Raw genomic sequence first — 23,097 nt, forward strand, 5'->3', positions numbered from 1 at the left:
GGGAAAATAGAAGATTGGGAAAATTTTAAACGACAGCAAAGAATGACTAAGAAAGCAATAAAGAAAAGAAAGATAGATTACGAAGGTAAACTTGCGCAAAACATAAAAACGGATAGTAAAAACTTTTACAGATATATAAAACGGAAAAGAGTGACTAAAGTAAATGTTGGTCCCTTAGAAGATGAGAAGGGGGATTTAATAATGGGAAATGTGGAAATGGCTGAGACCTTAAACAATTATTTTGCTTCGGTCTTCATAGTGGAAGACACAGAAACCATGCCAGAAATTGCTGGTCACAGGAATTTGGGAAGGGAGGACCTTGAAACAATCACTATCACTAGGGGGGTAGTGCTGGACAGGCTAATGGGACTCAAGGTAGACAAGTCCCCTGGTCCTGATGAAATGCATCCCAGGGTATTAAAAGAGATGGCGGAAGTTATAGCAGATGCATTCGTTATAATCTACCAAAATTCTCTGGACTCTGGGGAGGTACCAGCGGATTGGAAAGCAGCTAATGTAACACCTCTGTTTAAAAAAGGGGGCAGACAAAAGGCAAGTAACTATAGGCCGGTTAGTTTAACATCTGTAGTGGGGAAAATGCTTGAAACTATTATTAAGGAAGAAATAGCGGGACATCTAGATAGGAATAGTGCAATCAAGCAGATGCAGCATGGATTCATGAAGGGGAAATCATGTTTAACTAATTTACTGGAATTCTTTGAGGATATAACGAGCATGGTGGATTGAGGTGTACCGATGGATGTGGTGTATTTAGATTTTCAAAAGGCATTCGATAAGGTGCCACATAAAAGGTTACTGCAGAAGATAAAGGTACGCGGAGTCAGTGGAAATGTATTAGCATGTATCGAGAATTGGCTGACTAACAGCAGCGAGTTGGGATAAATGGGTCCTTTTCGGGTTGGAAATCGGTGGTTAGTGGTGTGCCACAGGAATCGGTGCTGGGACCACAACTGTTTACAATATACATAGATGACCTGGAAGAGGGGACAGAGTGTAGTGTAACAAAATTTGCAGATGACACAAAGATTAGTGGGAAAGCGGGTTGTGTAGAGGACACAGAGAGGCTGCAAAGAGATTTAGATAGGTTAAGCGAATGGGCTAAGGTTTGGCAGATGGAATACAATGTCAGAAAGTGTGAGGTCATCCACCTTGGGGGAAAAAAACAGTAAAAGGGAATATTATTTGAATGGGGAGAAATTACAACATGCTGCGGTGCAGAGGGACCTGGGGGTCCTTGTGCATGAAACTCTTTTAGGAGTAAACAGAAAAACATTAAACCGTGCCCCCCGATCTGGGGGAAACACCAACATTTACAATGCTGCTTTTTTTGGGGGGGCACAGAATCAAATTTTTTTTCCCCAAGTGCTCCCTATAAAAGGGGAGGGGGGCACTAAACGCACTGGCAATTAAAACAAATTAACTTAAAAAACATAAAATCAAATTAAAATTTGGTTGCCGGGTGTGATGATGCACTCCAGTCCCTCCGGTGCCCACCTCTCGCGGAAGGCCGCGAGCGTACCGGTGGACACCGCGTGCTCCATCTCCAAGGACACCCTTCCTTGTGTATGAAACTCTTTTTGGGAGTAAACAAAAAACATTAAACCGTGCCCCCCCGATCTGGGGGAAACACCAAACATTTACAGGCCCTTTTATTTTTTGGGGGTATTTTTGGGGGTTTTTTTTTTGGGCACAAAAACATATATATTTTTTTCTCCAAGTGCCCCCTATAAAATGGGAGGGGGACACTAAAAGCACCGGCAATTAAAACAAATTAACTTAAAAACATAAAATCAAATTAAAATTTGGTTGCCGGGTGTGATGATGCACTCCAGTCCCTCCGGTGCCCACCTCTCGCGGAAGGCCTCGAGCGTACCGGTGGACACCGCGTGCTCCATCTCCAAGGACACCCTTCCTTGTGCATGAAAATCCCAAAAAGTTAGTTTGCAGGTGCAGCAGGTAATCAGGAAGGCGAATGGAATGTTGGCCTTCATTGCGAGAGGGATGGAGTACAAAAGCAGGGAGGTCCTTCTGCAACTGTACAGGGTATTGGTGAGGCCGCACCTGGAGTACTGCGTGCAGTTTTGGTCACCTTACTTAAGGAAGGATATACTAGCTTTGGAGGGGGTACAGAGACGATTCACTAGGCTGATTCCGGAGATGAGGGGGTTACCTTATGATGATAGATTGAGTAGACTGGGTCTTTACTCGTTGGAGTTCAGAAGGATGAGGGGTGATCTTATAGAAACATTTAAAATAATGAAAGGGATAGACAAGATAGAGGCAGAGAGGTTGTTTCCACTGGTCGGGGAGACTAGAATTAGGGGGCACAGCCTCAAAATATGGGGGAGCCAATTTAAAACCGAGTTGAGAAGGAATTTCTTCTCCCAGAGGGTTGTGAATCTGTGGAATTCTCTGCCCAAGGAAGCAGTTGAGGCTAGCTCATTGAATGTATTCAAGTCACAGATAGATAGATTTTTAACCAATAAGGGAATTAAGGGTTACGGGGAGCGGGCGGGTAAGTGGAGCTGAGTCCACGGCCAGATCAGCCATGATCTTGTTGAATGGTGGAGCAGGCTCGAGGGGCTAGATGGCCTACTCCTGTTCCTAATTCTTATGTTCTTATGTTATGTTCTTATCTACGAGTTCTCAGTGCTATTCATGGGAACAAAAGCTATCACACAAAATAATAAAAAATAAAAAAATAGACATATTTAAAATGAATTGGAATTAAAGTTATGTCTTATAAAAATAAAATATTTTCCCGATTTTTAAAAAAGTTTTTTAAATTATGGTTAAAAATAAACTTACTGTAGTGGGGAGGGTTTTTAAGAATAAAATGTGTTTTTATAACTTTATTTTAAAATGTTTTTGTCTATTTTCAAACACTTGCGCCTGTAAAAGTAGCCTATACGCCTGCTTTTTCAGGCGCAAGATTTTTGAGGACATTTGCTGGGCAAGATATCCGTAAATCCATAAATCGGAAATCTTGCCCTGCAAGTGGCATCGCTCCTGATCTGCGGCTGATCTGTCAAGCTAGAGACTTGACAGATTGGAAAAGGCGGTTTACAGCACATGCACACTGCGCGCTGAAAACCGGCTTTTCCGATGCCTTCCCGGGTCCGTAAAAACTTCGTACGGGCTCGGGACATCGGAATTCCAGCACCAATGTTTTTGCAGGGCAATGGGGAAACGGCAATGGGAGTGGGACGAGCTGAAGTGCAGAGAGCTGGCATGGGCTCGACCGGCTGAATGGCCTCCTTCCAGCCAATCACAGCCTGCGCGGCAGCCCCCTCCCGCCCCTAGCTCATCCAGCGGAAGCCGATTGGTGCCTGCGGCTAGAGGCGGGGTCACATCGAGATTGACAGCCGGTTCGCCCAATTGACATCGGCCTGGGTGCGGCGATCCCGCCAATCAGCGCAGCGGGAGGCGGTGCTCACGGTTGCCGGCGCCGCTGGTCTCTGGCGCCGTGACACTGGCTCTGAAGATGCTGGTATCAGCCGGCTTATCCCTGCCCGCTAATTGCCTCGCTAACGACCGGTTGCGGAGCTGGCAGCCGCCGCGGAGCAGAGGGCGGGCGGAGGGGCCGCCTGAGGTGAGCGCAGAGCGAGCGAGCGACGGCGGCCATCACTCCGGGCAATCTCAACAAGCCGCATATTGCCCGAGCTCGTTGACACACGGGCAGCACGCCTGGCCCGGCCCGGGCAGAACTGGGTGCCCGGGGCTTTAGTTAGTGCGGGCCGCCGGCGGCCGGGTTTATTGGCGGGGCCTGACCCCGAGGTCTCGGCCCGGTTGTTTCGGTTGCCATGGTAACACTAAGTATTACTAAGGAGGACACAAACAACCTTCCGGATATAAAAGGGGTCGGAGGGTCTAGTAAGGAGGAGGAACTGAGGGAAATCTTTATTAGTCGGGAAATTGTGTTGGGGAAATTGATGGGATTGAAGGCCGATAAATCACCAGGGCCTGATGGACTGCATCCCAGAGTACTTAAGGAGGTGGCCTTGGAAATAGCGGATGCATTGACAGTCATTTTCCAACATTCCATTGACTCTGGATCAGTTCCTATGGAGTGGAGGGTAGCCAATGTAACCCCACTTTTTAAAAAAGGAGGGAGAGAGAAAGCAGGGAATTATAGACCGGTCAGCCTGACCTCAGTAGTGGGTAAAATGATGGAATCAATTATTAAGGATGTCATAGCAGCGCATTTGGAAAATGGTGACATGATAGGTCCAAGTCAGCATGGATTTGTGAAAGGGAGATCATGCTTGACAAATCTTCTGGAATTTTTTGAGGATGTTTCCAATAAAGTGGACAAAGGAGTACCAGTTGATGTGGTATATTTGGACTTTCAGAAGGCTTTCGACAAGGTCCCACACAGGAGATTAATGTGCAAAGTTAAAGCACATGGGATTGGGGGTAGTGTGCTGACGTGGATTGAGAACTGGTTGTCAGACAGGAAGCAAAGAGTAGGAGTAAATGGGTACTTTTCGGAATGGCAGGCAGTGACTAGTGGGGTACCGCATGGTTCTGTGCTGGGGCCCCAGCTGTTTACATTGTACATTAATGATTTAGACGAGGGGATTAAATGTAGTATCTCCATTGCGGATGACACTAAGTTGGGTAGCAGTGTGAGCTGCGAGGAGGATGCTATGAGGCTGCAGAGTGACTTGGATAGGTTAGGTGAGTGGGCAAATGCGTGGCAGATGAAGTATAATGTGGATAAATGTGAGGTTATCCACTTTGGTGGTAAAAACAGAGACACAGACTATTATCTGAATGGTGACAGATTAGGAAAAGGGAAGGTGCAACGAGACCTGGGTGTCATGGTACATCAGTCATTGAAGGTTGGCATGCAGGTACATCAGGCGGTTAAGAAAGCAAATGGCATGTTGGCCTTCATAGCGAGGGGATTTGAGTACAGGGGCAGGGAGGTGTTGCTACAGTTGTACAGGGAATTGGTGAGGCCACACCTGGAGTATTGTGTACAGTTTTGGTCTCCTAACCTGAGGAAGGACATTCTTGCTATTGAGGGAGTGCAGCGAAGGTTCACCAGACTGATTCCCGGGATGGCGGGACTGACCTATCAAGAAAGACTGGATCAACTGGGCTTGTATTCACTGGAGTTCAGAAGAGTGAGAGGGGACCTCATAGAAACATTTAAAATTCTGACGGGGTTAGACAGGTTGGATGCAGGAAGAATGTTCCCAATGTTGGGGAAGTCCAGAACCAGAGGTCACAGTCTAAGGATAAGGGGTAAGCCATTTAGGACCGAGTGGTGAACCTGTGGAATTCTCTACCACAGAAAGTTGTTGAGGCCAATTCACTAAATATATTCAAAAAGGAGTTAGATGAGGTCCTTACTACTCGGGGGATCAAGGGGTATGGCGAGAAAGCAGGAATGGGGTACTGAAGTTGAATGTTCAGCCATGAACTCATTGAATGGCGGTGCAGGCTAGAAGGGCCGAATGGCCTACTCCTGCACCTATTTTCTATGTTTCTATGATAAGGGGTAAGCCATTTAGGTCCGAGATGAGGAGGAACTTCTTCACCCAGAGAGTGGTGAACCTGTGGAATTCTCTACCACAGAAAGTAGTTGAGGCCAATTCACTAAATATATTCAAAAGGGAGTTAGATGAAGTCCTTACTACTCGGGGGATCAAGGGGTATGGCGTGAAAGCAGGAAGTGGGTACTGAAGTTTCATGTTCAGCCATGAACTCATTGAATGGCGGTGCAGGCTAGAAGGGCTGAATGGCCTGATCCTGCACCTATTTTCTATGTTTCTATGTTAACACTGTCATGGCTGAGCTGGTTGGATTGGTGCCTGGTGAGTGTGTGTGTTAATACAGGTGTGTGTGTGTGTAAATATGTATATGTAAGAAGGTGGACCACATACAGTAGACACTTCAAATTGCTGGAGAAATAATGTCTCGCAAGATCCTGCAAATCCCCTGGGAGGACAGACGCACCAACGTTAGTGTCCTCGCTCAGGCCAACATCCCCAGCCTCGAAACACTGACCACGCTCGATTAGCTCCGCTGGGCAGGCCACATTATTCACATGCCTGACACAAGACTCCCAAAGCAAGCGCGCTACTCGGAACTCCTACACGGCAAGCGAGCCCCAGGTTGGCAGAGGAAATATTTCAAGGACACCCTCAAAGCCTCCTTGATAAAATTCAGCATCCCCGCCGACACCTGGGATCCCTGTCCAAAGACTGCCCTAAGTGGGGGAAGAGCATCTGGGAGGACGCTGAGCACCTCTAGTCTCGTCGCTGAGAACATGCAGAAATCAAGCGCAGGCAGCGGAAGGAGCCTGTGGCAAACTAAACTCCCCACCCACCCTTTCCTTCAACCACTCTGTGTCCCACCTGTGACCGAGACTGTAATTCCCATATTGGACTGTTCAGTCACCTAAGAACTGATTTTTAGAATGGAAGCAAGTCTTCCTCGATTTTGAGGGACTGCCTATGATGATGAAGAACGCGTGCGTATAAATGTGCGTGCGTGCGTGTTGGATGGGATTATTTCAAACCAACAACATTGTCACCTTGAGTTAAAGTGAAGTAAAAAAAAGATGTCTATGTTACTGTAACAAATTTACCAACAACAAAAAAACTAACCAAACTAGATTTACTGTTCTGATGAAAGGTTATCGACCTGAAACGTTAACGGTTTCTCTCTCCACAACCGCTACTAAAAACAATAAGAATAAAAAAACTGGACGGACCACTTGGCATCGACCTCGGCATCAGCTTCGGACACGACAACGGCACACCCAACCTAGTTGACCCTGCAAAGTCCTCTTCACTAACATCTGGGAACTTGTGCCAAAATTGGGAGAGCTGCCCCACAGACTAGTCAAGCAACAGCCTGACTAAGTCATACTCACAGAATCATACATCTCAGATTCCTCCATCTCCATCCCTTGGTAATGTCTTGTGCCACCTGCAGGACAGACCCACCAGAGGTTACGGCACAGTGGTATATGGGAGGGAGTGGCCTTGGGAGTTCTCAACATTGACTCCGGACCCCATGAAGTCTCATGGCTTCAGGTCAAGCATGGACAGTAGGTGGTGAGAGAACCAACACGAAGGAAAACTTACTTGACCTCGTCCTCACCAATCTATCTGTTGCAGATGCATCTGTCCATGACAGCATTGGTAGCAGTGACCACCGCATAATCATTGTGGAGATGAAATCCCGTCTTTGCACTGAGGACGTCCTATGTCGTGTTGTGTGGCTCTAAATGGGATAGATTCAAAACAGACGTAGTAGCGCAAAACTGGGCATCCAAGAGGCGCTGTGGGCCATCACCAGCAGCAGAATTGTATTCCACCATAATCTGTAACCTCTTGGCCCGGCATATTCCTCACTCTACCTTTATTATCAAGCCGTGGACCAACCCTGGTTCAATGAGAGTGCATGCCAGAAGTAGCACCAGGAATACCTAAAAATGAGATGCCAACCTGGGGAAGCTGCAACATAGGACTGCCTTCATGCTAAAAACAGCGGAAGCAGTATGCTATAGACAATCAACAGATCTGATCAATCAGCAGATCGCACAATCAACAGATCTGATCAAAGCTCTGCAGTCCTGCCACATCCAGTCGTGAATGGTAGTGGACAAGTAAACAACTAACGGGAGGAAGAGGCTCCATGAATATCTCTTTCCTCAATGATGATGGAGCCCAGCACATGAGGGTTAAAGTCAGATCAGCCATGATCTTATTGAATGGCGGAGCAGGCTCGAGGGGCCATACGGCCTACTCCTGCTCCTATTACTTATGTACTTGTATGTACTTATGTGCAAGGCTGAAGCATTTGCAACCATCTTCAGAAATGCCAACTGGATGATCCATATCGGCCTCCTCCTGAGGTGCCCACCATCACAGAAGCCGATGCTCAGTTTGGGTTCCGCCAGGATCACCTGGCTTCAGACCTCATTGCAGCCTTGATCCAAACATGGTAACAAAAGAACTGAATTCCAGTGAGGTGAAGTGAGTGATTGCTCTTGAGATCAAGGCAGCATTGGACAGAGTGTGGCATCAATGAGTCCTAGTAAAACTGAAGTCAGTGGGAATTAGGGGGCAAAGTCTCACTGGCTGGCGTCATACCTAGCACAAAGGAAGATGGTTGTGGTGGTTGGAGGTCAATCATCTCAGCCTTAGGACATTGCTGCAGGAGTTCCTCAGGGCAGTGTCCTAGGCCCAACCATCTTCAGCTGCTTCATCAATGACCTTTCCTCCATCATAAGGTCAGAAGTGGGGATGTTCGCTGATGATTGTACAGTGTCCAACTCTATTCACAACTCCTCAGAAAATGAAGCAGTCCATGCTCACATGTAGCAAGAACTGGACGATATTCAGGCTTGGGCTGCTAAGTGGCAAGTAACACTTGCACCGAGCCAGGCAATGACTATCTCCAACAAGTGAGAGTCTAACCACCTCCCCTTGACATTCAACGATATTACATTAGCCGCATCCCCCACCATCAACATCCTGGGGGTTGACCAGAAACTTAACTGGACCAACCATACAAATACTGTGGCAACAAGAGCTGGACAGAGGTTGTGTATTCTGTGGTGTGGGTCTTGCCTCCTGACTCCCCAATCCTTTCCACCAGAGGCTGGAGCTGAGATGATTGAATTGCAACCATCTTCTTTTGTGCTGGGTATGACTCCAGCCAGTGGAGAGTTTTCCTCCTGATTCCCAAGGCACAAGTTAGGAGTGTGATAGAATACACTGCATTTGCTTGGATGAGTGCAGCTCCAACAACAGTCAAGAAGCTCGACACCATCCAGGGCAAAGCAACACGCTTGATTGGCACCCCATCCACCACTTTAAATATTTCTCCCCTGAACCATCAGTGCACCGTGGCTATAGTGTGTACCATCTACAAGTGCACTTCAGCCAAGGCTTCTTTGGCAGCATCTCCCAAACCCGTGACCTCTACCATAAGAGCATAAGAAATGGGAGCAGGAGTAGGCCATTCGGCCTCTCAAGCCTACTCCGCAATTCAATATCATGGCTGATCTGATCTTGGCCTCAACTCCACTTTCCTGCCTGTTCCCCATAACCACCTAGAAGGACAAGGGCAGCAGACATATGGGGACAGCACCACCTCCAAGTTCCCCTCCAAGTCACACACCATCCTGACTTAGAAATATATCACTGTTCCTTCATCGTCGCTGCCTCCCTCCCTAACAGCACTGTGGGAGTACCTTCACCACAAGGACTGCAGCGGTTCAAGAAGGTGACTCACCACCACCTTCTCGAGGGCAATTCAGGATGGGCAATAAATCTTGGCTATGCCAGCAACGCCCACAAACTAATATAAAAACGTTTCTATAGATTGGCGGCTGCTTGTCAGTCCCCAGTTCCTCCCTTTGGGGAGAGGTCACTTGATGACGGTCAGGTAAAGCAGATGGAAACTGTTGGCTTAAAAAAAAATACTAATGGCATTTTGATGGGTAGAGCATGATGATGGTGTCATTGGCACAGAATTGTTTTGAACAAAATCACAATTTTTAATTATTCTTTTATTTTGGCACCAGCTCACAAATGACCAGGGTGAAAACGGTAGCGATACATGAAAATCACTGTTTTCACTGTGCTACCGATTTTAGGTCGAACTTTCGGCCTTTGGGGTCTGCGCCAGGGATCTCGAAGGGAGGCGTTCCACGATTATTCGCGGCGCAAAACCCGAGTTTCGCCAACTTTATTCCGGGGTCGTTAGCACTGCGAGAGAGGCCTTAGGAGGGGGGGGAATATTTTTTTTTAAAAACATTACCAAGACCCTTAACTAAGTAATCGCTGCAAAAAAATAAAAACTTTAACTTAACTTTTTTTCAGGTTTTCTAATTTACCGATGCTGGCAGGGCTGCACTGACCAGTTTTAGCTGTCGCTGTTGTGGGCACAGCGTACGGGCTGGGAGACTGCCGAAACTCGGACGGTAACGCAATCCGCATTGTTACACGTTCGAGGTAGTTCTCCCCACGGTACATTCTATCGCCGTAAGGAACCGACGATCTCGCCCGGGCTTTTTGACTGGGTCTTCACCGCGGAGGGTCAAAACGTGGCAAACCGGTCGCAAACTCCTCAAATCCAGCCCGACATCTTATTGTTAAGCCTAAAATTATTTGGACAGTGCCAAAAGTAACTATAATAAAAGTATAATATCCTAGTAATGCACAAACGGACAGTTAGTGTCTGAAAGAGAACTCGGATGCAGGTCCTACTCCCACAGGTAGAGTGGTGGATGCAGAGACCCTCACCACTTTTAAGAGATGGTTGGATGGGCACTTAAAAGTGCCGTAACCTGCAGGGTTACGGATCCAGAGCTGGTAATTGGAATTAGACTGGATGACCTTTTGTTGGGCAGTGCAGATATAATGGTAAGTACTGATGAGAATCGAATACGGTCAGGGTGATCTCCTGGACTAGTTTTGATCGCCTGGATGGATCCTAGAGGAATTTTCCCAGATTTTTTCTCCCAAAATTGGTCTGGGTTTTTATTTGTTTTTTGCTTCTCCCAGGAGATCACATGGCTCCGGTTGGGGTGGAGTGTAGAATGTTTCAATATAAGGGGCGTTGCAGTTGTGTGAGGCGGACTGGTTGGGCTGGGTGCTCTTTGCCTTTCCGTCATTGTTCATAAGTTTATATGTAACCTTTAGGGCTGCTGACCAAGGGCCGTGCGGCACGATGGGCCAAAATGGCCTCCTTCTGCGCTGTAAATTTCTGTTTCTAATGCAGGGTATGCTGTTATTACAGATTTACAAAGTTCACTGTTTATCAATGATAAATGCTTATGATCTTTCAGCAGGATTTGTCTGAGCATGATCTACACTCCAGCAACGAATCACGTACTCCTAGGTTTAAGAGCGGCAAAGATGAATTAATGGAGTTTCTGAGGCAAGATCAAAACGTGTTTGACAAGCATTACTATGAAGGGCTTTTGACCTTAAAGGACTCGTGTAAGCAGAGGCTGTTGGTGCTAGGCAAGCAGTATGAGCAGCAGAAGAATAAGTATAACGTGGAGCATAAGGGTAACCTGAAACGGTCAGGACTGAAGGAGGAATGCGATAAGTTCTTAATAATTAATGAAGGAAGATCTCTTGGGAAGAATAGTCCCTGCAAGCTGCATTCATCTGGGTGAGTCTGTTGTGGTTAATGTAAATGAATCTATCCAGTTTGGGGGAAATTATTTGCCCCTCAATTCATATACACATTAATTTAGCCCCTTTTGATGGCTCTTGGTGCTTCAACAACAACAACATGCATTTTTTCAGCGCCTTTAACATAGAAAAGGTGTTTAACAAGAGCTTTATCGCTAAAAACATTTTTGACACTGAGCCACAGAAGGAAATATCGGGACAGATTACCAAAAGCTTGGTCAAAGACAAAACAAAAAGGCCAAAATTGCATCGCCCTGTTTGGGGGCGGTAACCTTCGCGAGGCGGGACATCCTGCGCCTGGCGCAGAAGTCCTGCCCCTCCAGGAGCGAAATTGTTGTGCTCTCCACTTCCACTCAGGGGCGCTAGGTGTCCTCAACTCTGTACTCTACGCAGCCTTGCCGCGTAATGCTGATGCGATTCCTAGGGCTCTCCCCTTCCGTTAAAGGGGAGGGCACGCTGCATGGTTTTCAGGGGCCTACACTAGGCCACCGGGGATGTGGGGTGCCTTGGCCGCAGCCCAGCACCGAAACGGCATGCCGGGCTGCATGATTGCGGCAGGAACCCCCAAAAGGGCGAAAAGGGGTTGCGGGAGCCGGTAGCACCCCCCCCCCCCCCCCCCCCGGGCATGCCCTGTTAACGCCTCTGGAGGCGCATGCCAAGTTCACTCCCATAGTATTTAAGGAGCATCCTAAAGGGGAGAGAGAGGTTTAGGGAGGGAATTCCAGAGCTTGGGGCCTAGGCAGCTCAAAGCATAGTAGCCAGTGGTGGAGCGATTAAAATCAGGGATGCGCATAGTTAATAACTTTTAAAATTCACACTCTTGGAGCCACTAATGTTCCATAATCCTACTTAACAGTTAAAAAAAAATGTTTGCTGTTGAACTCTGAAGCAAAATATTTTTTGCTAATAACTGACCTCGTATGGCAACTTATTGATGCATCACTTTGGAGCTCTTGTGCTCTGCACCACTGATTGAAAGGATGTGGACTTGTACCCATGAATCGTGGCCATGAACCCATTTCTTATGTGACAGCATGTGGAAACTTCAGTGAATGTTTACAAACAGTGCAGAGAACTGACATTAAGTGTGGCTGGTGGCTTTTAGTCCAAGATTCCACTGTCGCTGTTCATTTCTTTGTTAACGGTGTATAAGAACATAAGAAGTAGGAGCAGGAGTAGGCCATTTGGCCCTTCAAGCCTGCTCTGCCATTCAATAAGATTCTGGTTGATCTTCTAGCTGCAGTCTCGGGTATACTGAAACAATAACTTTGCAGCTTTGTTTTAGATATATTCCCTCCTCATCCCATTATTTCTGACTGTCCTTCAGTCAGAGAAGCAAGGACATTGGACCTGTAACCTGCCCACAGTAAATGACAATGCAGCCAAATAATAAATCGATGAGAGATATGTTCCTGCTAGCAGGACCACTTTTTCTTCTTTCCACACGATGCCCTCCAACTGGATTTTCAAACTGAAAATTCGTTCAGACTCCATCGCATGTGGCAAAAATTTGGCAGGTGGAGTATAATGTTGGAAAGTGTGAGGTCATGCACTTTGGCAGAAAAAAAATCAAAGAGCAAGTTATTATTTAAATGGAGAAAGATTGTAAAGTGCCGCAGTACAGCGGGACCTGGGGATACTTGTGCATGAAACACAAAAGGATAGTATGCAGGTACAGCAAGTGATCAGGAAGGCCAATGGTACCTTGGCCTTTATTGCAAAGGAGATGGAGTATAAAAGCGGGGAAGTCTTGCTACAGCTATATAAGGTATTGGTGAGGCCACACCTGGAATACTGTGTGCAGTTTTGGTTTCCATATTTACGAAAGGATATACTTGCTTTGGAGGCAGTCCAGAGAAGGTTCACTCAGTTGATTCCGGAGATGAGGGGGTTGACTTATGAGGAAAGGTTGAGTAGGCTGGGCCTCTACTCATTGGAATTCAGAAGAATGAGAGGTGATCTTATTGAACCGTATAAGATTATGAGGGGGCTTGACAAAGTGGATGCAGAGAGGATGTTTCTACTGATGGGGGAGACTAGAACTAGAGGGCATGATCTTAGACTAAGGGGCTTCCCATTTAAAACAGAGATAAGGAGAAATTTCTTCTCTGAGGGTTGTAAATCTGTGGAATTCACTGCCTCAGAGCTGTGGAAGCTGGGACATTGAAGAAATTTAAGACAGAAATAGACAGTTTCTTAAACGATAAGGGGTTATGGGGAGCGGGCGGGGAAGTGGAGCTGAGTCCATGATCAGATCAACCATGATCTTATTGAATGGCGGAGCAGGCTCGAGGGGCTGTATGGCCTACTACTGGTCCTATTTCTTATGTTCTTATTTTCAAATCGGATGATACCAAGTGTGTAGTCATGTACATATCACATCGATATAGTCTCTGGACCATGTATACCAGTGTCAAACAAGCCTGGCCATTTCATTCATTGTTTATCTTGCTGTCAGCTTTTTTTATTTCTTTTGTCAGAAACACAATGATGAGAAATTCCTACTCTATGAATGAACTTTGCAGTTTTACTGATTTGGAGCTGAATACTAAAAAGGATCATTCCCAGCTGAAGAAGTCAAGCAGACCTAAGAGTGCTACTTCTGATTGGACCTCCCAGATTACAGGTGAAACAATTCCCAAATGTACTAACTACACAGTACCAAGCTTGCCAAAGCAAGCAAAATATTTTCTCAGAAAGAGAAGTTTATTAAGTGTCGCATATGAAAAAATATATGTTTCGGGGCATTTTATGTCGAAATACCCTTTAGCATTATACCAAAGTCTCTCGTCATCATCATCATCATCATAGGCAGTCTCTCGAATTGAGGATGACTTGCTTCCACATCAAAAAGTTCACAGGTGTTTCAATGAAGGACCTAAAATTCCAGGTCCCGAACTAAATCTTGAAGATTAGAAGATGCCTGTGCGTGGATTTTTTTAACATGTGGTGACCATTGCACACTATGTACCACAGGGACTGGACACAGCTAGGTCTTGGTCCAGTAGCGAGGATAACCAAGACGACTGGAGACCAGCTCTGCTGCACGGACCTAGTGCGCACACATATAGCAGTGTGGGCTGGCCTGTGCTGCCCCTGGGCCATCGCCTCTTCTGGGCCCCAGACGCTCCTGGGCATCGATCATGTCCCTCTACAATCTCTCGCCGCTCCTGCTGTATCTGCCCACGATCCAATCACCGACCTGGATCTTGGTGATGTCCCTCTTCACTGCCGTTGGTCTCCTGCTCCAGCACGTGCTGCTCCCTGGAGTGGCATGCCTCCACGCTGCTCCTTCCGCTCCCCGGCCTGCTCCGATGGTGCTCGAATGACAGACTCTAGTAGCTCTTCTACAATTAACAATCGGGGGAGGGGAGTTATTACCACCTGCACAAAGATTAAAATAAAGAAAGAAATCTAGGGCTATATTTTCCTTTACTGTGCCACCTAAAATCAGGTGGGATAGTGATGTAAAATGGGGCAAAATCAGGTAGTGAGGCTTACTGCTACATTCCTGCCACAAACCCAATTTCCTTCCCTCCAACTCTGCTGGGATGGCTGCCAGCCGCCCATTCCCGAACTGCCACATGCAACTACTTGGCCCCGTTAGCTGCCCCATTTCCCTACTTATTACCATGACCTCCGCCAGCCCTAGAAACGGCCAAGAGAAACGTGGTAATAAACCCGGGGGCAGCAGTGGTAATGATTGTCACATCGGCCACATATCTGCACCATCACTAAGACCACCTATTTCCGCCTCTGTAACATCGCCCAACTCCTCCCCTGTCTCAGCTCATCTGCTGCTGAAACCCTCATCCATGCTTTTGTTACCTCTAGACTTGACTATTCCAATGCAGTCCTAGCCGGCCTTCCATGTTTTACCCTACGTAAACGTGTGGTCATCCAAAACTGTGCCCATGTCCCAACTCGCACCAAGTCCCCTTCACCCATCACCCCTGTGCTCGCTGACCTATATTGGCTCCCGGTTAAGCAACGTCTTGATTTTAAAATTATCATCCTTGTTTTCAAATCCCTCCACGGCCTCACCCCTCTCTATCACTGTAATCTCCTCCAGCCCCACAACCACCCGAGATGTCTGCGCTCCTATAATTCTTGTGTCCCTGATTTTAATTGCTCCATCATTGGCGGCCACGTCTTCAGCTACCAGGATCCTAAGCTCTGGAATTCTCTTCCTAAACCTCTCTGCCTCTTTCCTCCTTCAAAATGCTCCTTAAAACCTACCCATCCTCCCTAATATCTCCTTATGGTTTCTAATTTTGTTTGAGAACACTCCTGTGAAGTGCCTGGGATGTTTTACTACATTAAAGACACTATATAAATACAAGTTGTTGTTGTAGGTGGTTGTCATCTACATAAAGGACCTTATTCAGTAATGTACAATGAAGTCACATTTTCTTATGTACCACCAGATTATTCCAGATCACACTCTAGATCAGATTTGTGATGAGATGACATCTTTACTAATCCTCATTGCAAGAGAGTTTACATAGGATATACAGCACAGAAACAGGCCATTTGGCCTAATCAGTCCAGGCCGGCGTTTATGCTCCACTCGAGCCTCCTCCCGTCTTTCTTCTTCTAAATCTATCAGCATAACCCTCTATTCCCTTCTCCCTCATATGCTTATCTAGCCTCCCCTCAAAAAAAAATCTGCACTATTCGCTTCAACCACTCCCTGTGGTAGCGAGTTCCACATTTTCACCACTCTTTGGGTAAAGACATTTCTTCTGAATTCCCTATTGGATTTCTTGGTGACTATCTTATATTGATGGCCTCTAGTTATGCTCTTCCCCACAAGTAGAATCATTCTCTCTGTATCCATTTTATCAAGGGCACTACCCAGCGTAGAGCCTGCGGCCAACATCTCGCAGTAGGCGACTAGGCCCATATAGCAGTGCCTGGTCTCCAGTCGTCTTGGAACTCCCTTGCCACTGGATCAAGACCTCACTCAGCTAAGTCAGTGTGGTAGCTGGTGTGCAACGACCACCCCACGTTAAAAGAATACACGCACAGGCATCTTCCACTTTATCAAAACCTTTCATAATTTTTTAAAGACCTCGATTAGATGACCCCTCAGCCTTTTTTTTAAAGAGAAAAGAGACCCAGCCTGTTCATCTTTTTCTGATATGTCTATCCTCGCATTTCTGGTATCATCCTTGTTAATCTTCTCTGCACCCTCTCCAGTGCTTCTATATTCTTTTTATAACATGGTGACCAGAACTGTATGCCGTGCTCTTAAGTGTGGGCAAAGCAAGGCTCCATACAGATTTAGCATAACTTTCCTACTTTTCAATTCTGTACCTCTAAAAATAAATCCTAATGCTTGGTTTGCTTGTTTTATGGCCTTGCTAACCTGTGGCACAACTTTTAGCGATCCGAGATCCCTTTGTTCCCCTAGCCCACCAAGATTCTTGCCCTCCAAGTAATAAGTGACTTCCCTAGTTGTTAACGCTTGTGGGAAAAATATCTGAGTTTGAGCCACTGCCTTCAGGAAAGGGGCCAGAAAAAGAATGAAACTCTGGGGAAGAATATCCAGTGTAGGAATCAAGAGAACTGCAAACTCTGCTGCTTTCAATTGAGGAACAAGGTGTCAGCCATATCAACACATCTCCGAGATGATTTGTCATCAATGTTAAAACTCAGGTGGGGATGACAAAATGCCCGCACAAACTCACAATCAATGTGCGAAAGAAAGAACATAACAGTGGCTAGTGTGATAAAGTGAAGAATTCATACTAGTTCAGCAGGGGTGTTCTTCTTCAGAGTTTGGTGGTTGTTGCAGGAGAACAGAGGGAGCATAACTTTGCATGTGGTGCATTTGATATCCAAAGTGGAAAGATATTCTATTTCAGATGATATTCTTCACCTTGCTTAGCATAAAGATAATCAAAAGGTCATAAAAAGTAAGATGATCACTAATAAAGCCAGTAAGGAATTCAGGAGAAATCTCTTTACTCAGAGAGTCATTAGAATGTGGAACTTGCTACCATGTTGAGTGGTTGAGGCGAATAGCATAGACGCATTTTAAGGGAATGCTAGATAGGTACATGAAGAAGAAAGGAATAGAGTTAGATGAGGAAAGACGGGAGGAGGCTCGATTGGAGCATAAACGATGGCATGGACTAGTTGGGCTGAATGGCCTGTTTCCGTCCTGTATATCCTATATAATCAGTGATTTTATAGGTCTTTTAACACTTGTGCAGCACCCATCACTTGCATTACTCTCTACGTACTTTCTTACTGAATTGTTTTGTGCAGTCCCTCAGCCGTTCAACATGACAATGCGGGAAGGTCAAAAGAAGAGACAGCTTCTCGGATCAAGGCTGGCGCTGGAAATAGAGAGAGAGCTAATGGAAAGACAGAAGAGGGAAGAGGCTGAATGTCAGAAGAAATTCCGAGCTCTTCCCGTACCCGCTCATGTTTATCTGCAACTTTATGATGAAATGAATGAACAGAATGAGGAAAAAAGAAGGAAAGAAACAGAGAAGCGGAGAGAGTTTCTGCTGTCCACACAGAAACCGTTTAATTTTACGGAAGGGAGGAAGGAGAAGTTGAAAGTACAGCTCAGTACGGTGGTGCCAGAACCAGAGAAGATAGAAAAACAGATAAAGAAAATTCCTCGGTCTGTTCAAGATCCGACAGTAAGCGAGAAACTAAAAGGTAAGCTGAATATGAATTTACAATGAGTGGTCTATATTGTACCGAAGTATTCTGGCCGTGTTACACTTTGGGAACCGAAACAGAATTCCCAATGGCACAGAACATCTCCAGATGGGATGGTAACCTGATCTCTGACATCTGCCTGTGCAGCTCTTTACTCAAAATAGGAGCTGCCTTGAGAGCAGTCAGTGGGAGAATTGCGGGTAGGGAATGTAAATCTAGATTTCTCCTCATTGTGGTTTTGTTTCTGGCCCTTGCTCCGTCCGTGTCTCTTCCAGTGTAAGAGATGGCTGAGATTGAAAATTTACTTCCTGCAATATTTCAAGAATAAACCAACACGCAAGCTTAGGCAATCCCCCGGAGTCGAGGATGACTTGTTTCCACACTAAAATGAGTTTTAAGGTGACTGATGAGACCAGTGCAGGCTGAACTTCATTTTAAAGGGTGGAAGATGCCTGTGCGTGAATAATGTGGGGTGGCCTTTACAAAGCAAGGTCTTGGTCCAATTGCAAGGGGATCCAAGACGATTGGAGACTGCACGCACGCACACACACACACCTTTCTCCAGTTTCTCTCTGATCTCCCCTCTTGACCTCACCATCTCCAACCTCCCCTTCCTCTTCAAAATCTGAAACGACATCCTTTGTGACTGTGACAAAGGTAAACTATCCCTCCTCGTCCTTCTCAACCTATCTGCAGCCTTTGACACGGCTGACCACTCCTTCCTCCTCCAACACCTCTCCACCACCGTCCAGGTTACCACTGGTACCTCCCAAGGATCTATCATTGGCCCCCTCCTATTTCTCATCTATATGCTGCCCCTTGGAGACATTATCCGAAAAGACGGCATCAGTTTCTACATGTACACTGATGACACCCACTCTACCTCACCACCACTTCTCTTGACCCCTCCACGGTCTCTAAATTGTCAGACTGCTTCTCCGACATCCAGTACTGGATGAGTAGAGATTTTCTCCAATTAAATATTGGAAGACTGAAGCCATTGTCTTTGGTCCCCGCCACAAACTGCGTTCCCTTGCCACCGACGCCATCACTCTCTGTAGCATCTGTCTGAGGCTGAACCAGACTGTTCGCAACCTAGGTGTCATATTTGACCGCAAGGAGCTCACGGCCACATAACAGCTGCATAACTAAAATCACCTATTTCCACCTCCGTAATATTGCCCGTCTCCGCCCCTGCCCCTGCCTCAACTCATCTGCTGCTGAAACCCTCATCTATGCCTTTATTAATTCTAGACTTGACTACTCCAATGCGCTCCTGGCTGGCCTCCCACATTCTACCCTACGTAAACTTGAGGTCATCCAAAACTTGGCAGCTCGTGTCCTAACTCGCATCAAGTCCCACTCACCCATCACCCCTGTGCTCACTGACATACATTGGCTTCCAGTTAAGCAACACCTTGATTTCAAAATTCTCATCCTTGTTTACAAATCCCTCCATGGACTCGCCCCTCCCTATCTCTGTAATCTCTTTCAGTCTCACAACCCCCAAGATATCTGCGCTCCTCAAATTCTGTCCTCTTGAGCATCCCTGATTATAATCGCTCAACCATTGGTGGCCGTGCCTTCAGCTGCCTGGGCCCTAAGCTCTGGATCTCCCTCCTAAACCTCTCCGTCTCTTTATCTCTCTTTCCTCCTTCAAGACGCTCCTTAAAACCAACCTGTTTGACCAAGCTTTTGGCCATGTGCCGTAATTTCTTCTTATCTGGCTCAGTGTCAAATTTATTTTTTGTCTTATAACACTGCTGTGAAGCGTCTTGAGATGTTTTACTACGTTAAAGGTGTTATATAAATACAAGTTGTTAATAAAACTACCATGTGCACCGACATATATTTCTTTGCTTAAATAAAAAAAATTTCTATCTCTTAAAGAAGAGGAACTGTACAGAAAGATTCGGATACAGATGCGAGCTATGGACTTGCTCAAAAGTGCTACCTCACCTATAGAGCTTCATCCACACAAAAAAGAGCTGATCGCAACAAGCTCTGTGAAAACAAGACAGGAGAAGCTGGGATTCCTGGACAAAAAATTAACGTTCCAGCCAAGGATAAATCGAGAAGTTCCTGACTATTTAAAACTCTATAAAGCGTTTCAGAGAGAGGCAAGAAGAAAGAAGGAGATGAAGGAGACCACAAAATGTGTGCCCTTTGAACTCCATACATCAAAGCTACCACCACGGCAAAGTAATACAAGTGAAGTAGCATCAAAGGTAAATTTTTCACTGCAGTGCTGCTATTTGGAAGATTCTGTCAAAACTTGGTGTATTTCAAAAGAGAATGGCAGCAGCCCTGTACACACCAGGAATCCCTATCTGGATACGTGGGGGTAGATTTTCATCTTCACTTACTGGGCTGTAATCTGGCAGTGTGGATTGCCTGCCATTGATCGTACCATTTCTCCAGGGTTTCCACCAATCTTCCGCTGAAGTTACGGCAGAAGAGGGGGGATTCCCCCTGGAACAGGCAATAATAAAGAAAGAAGAAATATATCTGTACCATTCCCAGACCACGTATGTGACATAAAGCTGGCTGTAGGACCTAACTCTGGTGAGCAAAACTGTCTGAGTCGCTGGAACACCCCACACCGAAAGTAAGAGAAACAGTTTGTACTTATCGACTTAAAATGTAAACTATCCAATGGCTCCGTGGCTCAGAGGCTAAGTGCGCTGCCTGATGTGGTATCTAAAGCATAGATCTGGAAGGTCCTTCAGTACGTGGTTTGTGCGGAGTTAGCTACTCTCAATTGGAGCGGAGATATCTATGCCAAAATTGATCTTGTGGATCAGACAATCCGATTCTGACACAGTAACTCTGGTGAGCACAGCATGGAAAAGGAGCTCAGGACTCATTAACATCATTTTCAAAATTGTAATCAGTGTGTACCGCCCTGTCAGAGTCTTGAGCAGCGGCATAACACCATTGTAAAAAAAAAACTCTCGATGATTCTGGCGTTCAGGAAGCACAAGGCAAAATCTCCCCGCTCCCACCCCCCCCCCCCACCCCCCAAACCAGTGGTACACGTGCACTTGGTGCAAAATGTCCTCTATAGTCCCATATTCGCTTCACAGTACCCTACTACCCAGATATTATTTTGTGTACAATCTATTGAGTTCAAACTTGCTTAATTCAAATCTAAATCAACTTTTTTGGTACCATTTTGCTGTGATATTTACATAGCTTAATTCAAATGATTGGATGATTCAGGTTTCTTTTCATGCAAAAAAAAATGACTGAATTATCAGGACCAGACGGTGTAATCAAATATTGGGGATCAGATGGTGACTATCACCTTACCTGAAGCCCTCGATTCAGACTGCATACTTGTGGCTCCCTTTGGTGTACACAACATTCATTTAACTGCACTTAATTATCCCAACTTTTGTGCAAGTACAATTATTTGTCCTTGTTTCTTATTAAAAATTGTTACTTAGAAAAAATCTCGCATTGAATAATATATTGCATCATTTTTTTTCCCCAAGCGTAAAACAGTTACTTTTCTGTCACGTTTACAGGATTTTCATAAAGCAAAGTCTCATTTAACTGGAAGCAATTATTTCAGTGGGATTCATTCACTCTCTTCTGATACGCTTCCCACCTATACGACAGATGCTGCAAGAAAAAGGCAATCAGCTGTCAGGTAAATCAAAGTTGGAAGTTAAGCAAAACCGTCATGATAAATGCACCCACGCTTTCTTTTCAATACATTGAAAATAAATTACCAATTGATGGATTGTGATGTCTGCGTCACCAGATGGCTTATGTAATGTGTCCTGTGGATCAGGAATTAAGTTAAGAAAACCCGCCTGTACTGGATCTGTGTTGAGACTGCGAGTTAAGATGTTGCAGCAACTAATTCTACTCTAAGCAATTTGCCTCTTACTGAACCGTATAGAATCATAGAATGACAGCACAGAAGGAGTCCGTTCGGTCCATCGTGTCTGTGCCGGCTCTTTGAAAGAGCTATCCAATTAGTCCCACGCCCCTGCTCTTTCCCCATAGCCCTGAAAATGTTCCCCCTTCAAGTATTTATCCAATTCTCTTTTAAAAGTTGTTATTGAATCAGCTTCCACCACCATTTCAGGCAGCGCATTCAGATCACAACAACTCGCTGTGTTTAAAAAAAAAAATAATAATAATAATTCTCATGTCGCCTCTAGTTCTTTTGCCCATTACCTTAAAACTGTGTCTGCTGGTTACCAACCCTTCTGCTGCTGCAAACAGTTTCTCCTTATTTACTCTATCAAAACCCTTCATCACTTTGAACACCTCTATCAAATCTCTCCTTAACCTTCTCTGCTGTAAGGAGAAGGTTATGGGGAGATTTGTTGAGCTAGTGTCTCCACATAACTGAAGTCTTTCATCCCTGGTACCACTAGTAAATCTCCTGGTTCACCCTCTCTAAGGCCTTGACATTCTTGTGGTGCTCAGAATTGGCCACAATACGCCCGCTGGGGCCTAACCAGTGTTTTATAAAGGTTTAGCATAACTTCCTTGCTTTTGTACTCTATATCCTTTAAGTATAAAGCCAAGGATCCCATATGCCTCTTTAACAGCATTCTTAACTCGTCCTGCCACCATGTGACTTGTGCAAGTACACTCCCAAGTCTCTCTCTTCCTGCACCCCTTTTAAAATTGTACCATTTTGTTTATATTGCCTCTTCTCATTCTTCCTACCAAAATGTATCACTTCACACTTATCGGCGATAAATTTCATCTGCCATGTGTTTGCCCATTTCACCAGTCTATCTATGTCCTGAAGTCTGTTGCTATCTTCCTCACTATTTACTACATTTCTGAGTTGCAAACTTTGAAATGATACACTGTATACCCAAATCCAGGTCATTAATATATATCAAAAAGAACAGTGGCCCTAATACTGACCCAAGATCACGTTTCCCTCCAGTTTCAAAAACAACTGTTCACCTCTATTTTCTGCTTTCTGTCCCTTAATCAAGTTCATATCCATGCAGTCACTGCCCCTTTAATGCACCTATGATGCATCCTATTGTGTTCCTAACAGATATGAGGCTGCACACAGGTAGGTTAAAGTAACAGTGACCTCAGTCTTTAATAAGACACTCCAGAGTGAGGAACAGGCCTTGGGGGCCGGCTTATATACAGTTGGGATGTTGGGATCCCTTGGGACTTCAGGGGATGAGCTCCCTGGTGGCGGAACATGGGAGTGCATGCTTTACAGATATAC

General features: G+C 45.6%; 1 protein-coding gene across 7 annotated transcripts in view; it reads left to right on the forward strand.

The window, feature by feature from the left end:
- The window catches only part of fam161b (FAM161 centrosomal protein B), a 65,363-nt gene that overhangs the window by 8,551 nt on the left and 33,715 nt on the right, over positions 1-23,097 (forward strand). For 5 of the 7 annotated variants that reach the window (XM_070879595.1, XM_070879597.1, XM_070879596.1 and 2 more), the window contains exons 1-6: positions 3,472-3,613; positions 10,841-11,172; positions 13,676-13,821; positions 17,472-17,873; positions 19,767-20,104; positions 21,407-21,531. In XM_070879595.1, coding sequence (XP_070735696.1) covers positions 3,506-3,613; positions 10,841-11,172; positions 13,676-13,821; positions 17,472-17,873; positions 19,767-20,104; positions 21,407-21,531 — 1,451 coding nt within the window. In that variant the 5' untranslated portion in view covers positions 3,472-3,505. Of the gene's footprint in view, positions 1-3,471; positions 3,614-10,840; positions 11,173-13,675; positions 13,822-17,471; positions 17,874-19,766; positions 20,105-21,406; positions 21,532-23,097 lie in introns of those variants that run through there. The other 2 variants (XM_070879598.1, XM_070879600.1) reach the window with 2 other exon arrangements.

Source organism: Pristiophorus japonicus, chromosome 4 (genome assembly GCF_044704955.1).
Source record: "Pristiophorus japonicus isolate sPriJap1 chromosome 4, sPriJap1.hap1, whole genome shotgun sequence".
In the NCBI taxonomy this organism is placed as follows: domain Eukaryota; kingdom Metazoa; phylum Chordata; class Chondrichthyes; family Pristiophoridae; genus Pristiophorus; species Pristiophorus japonicus.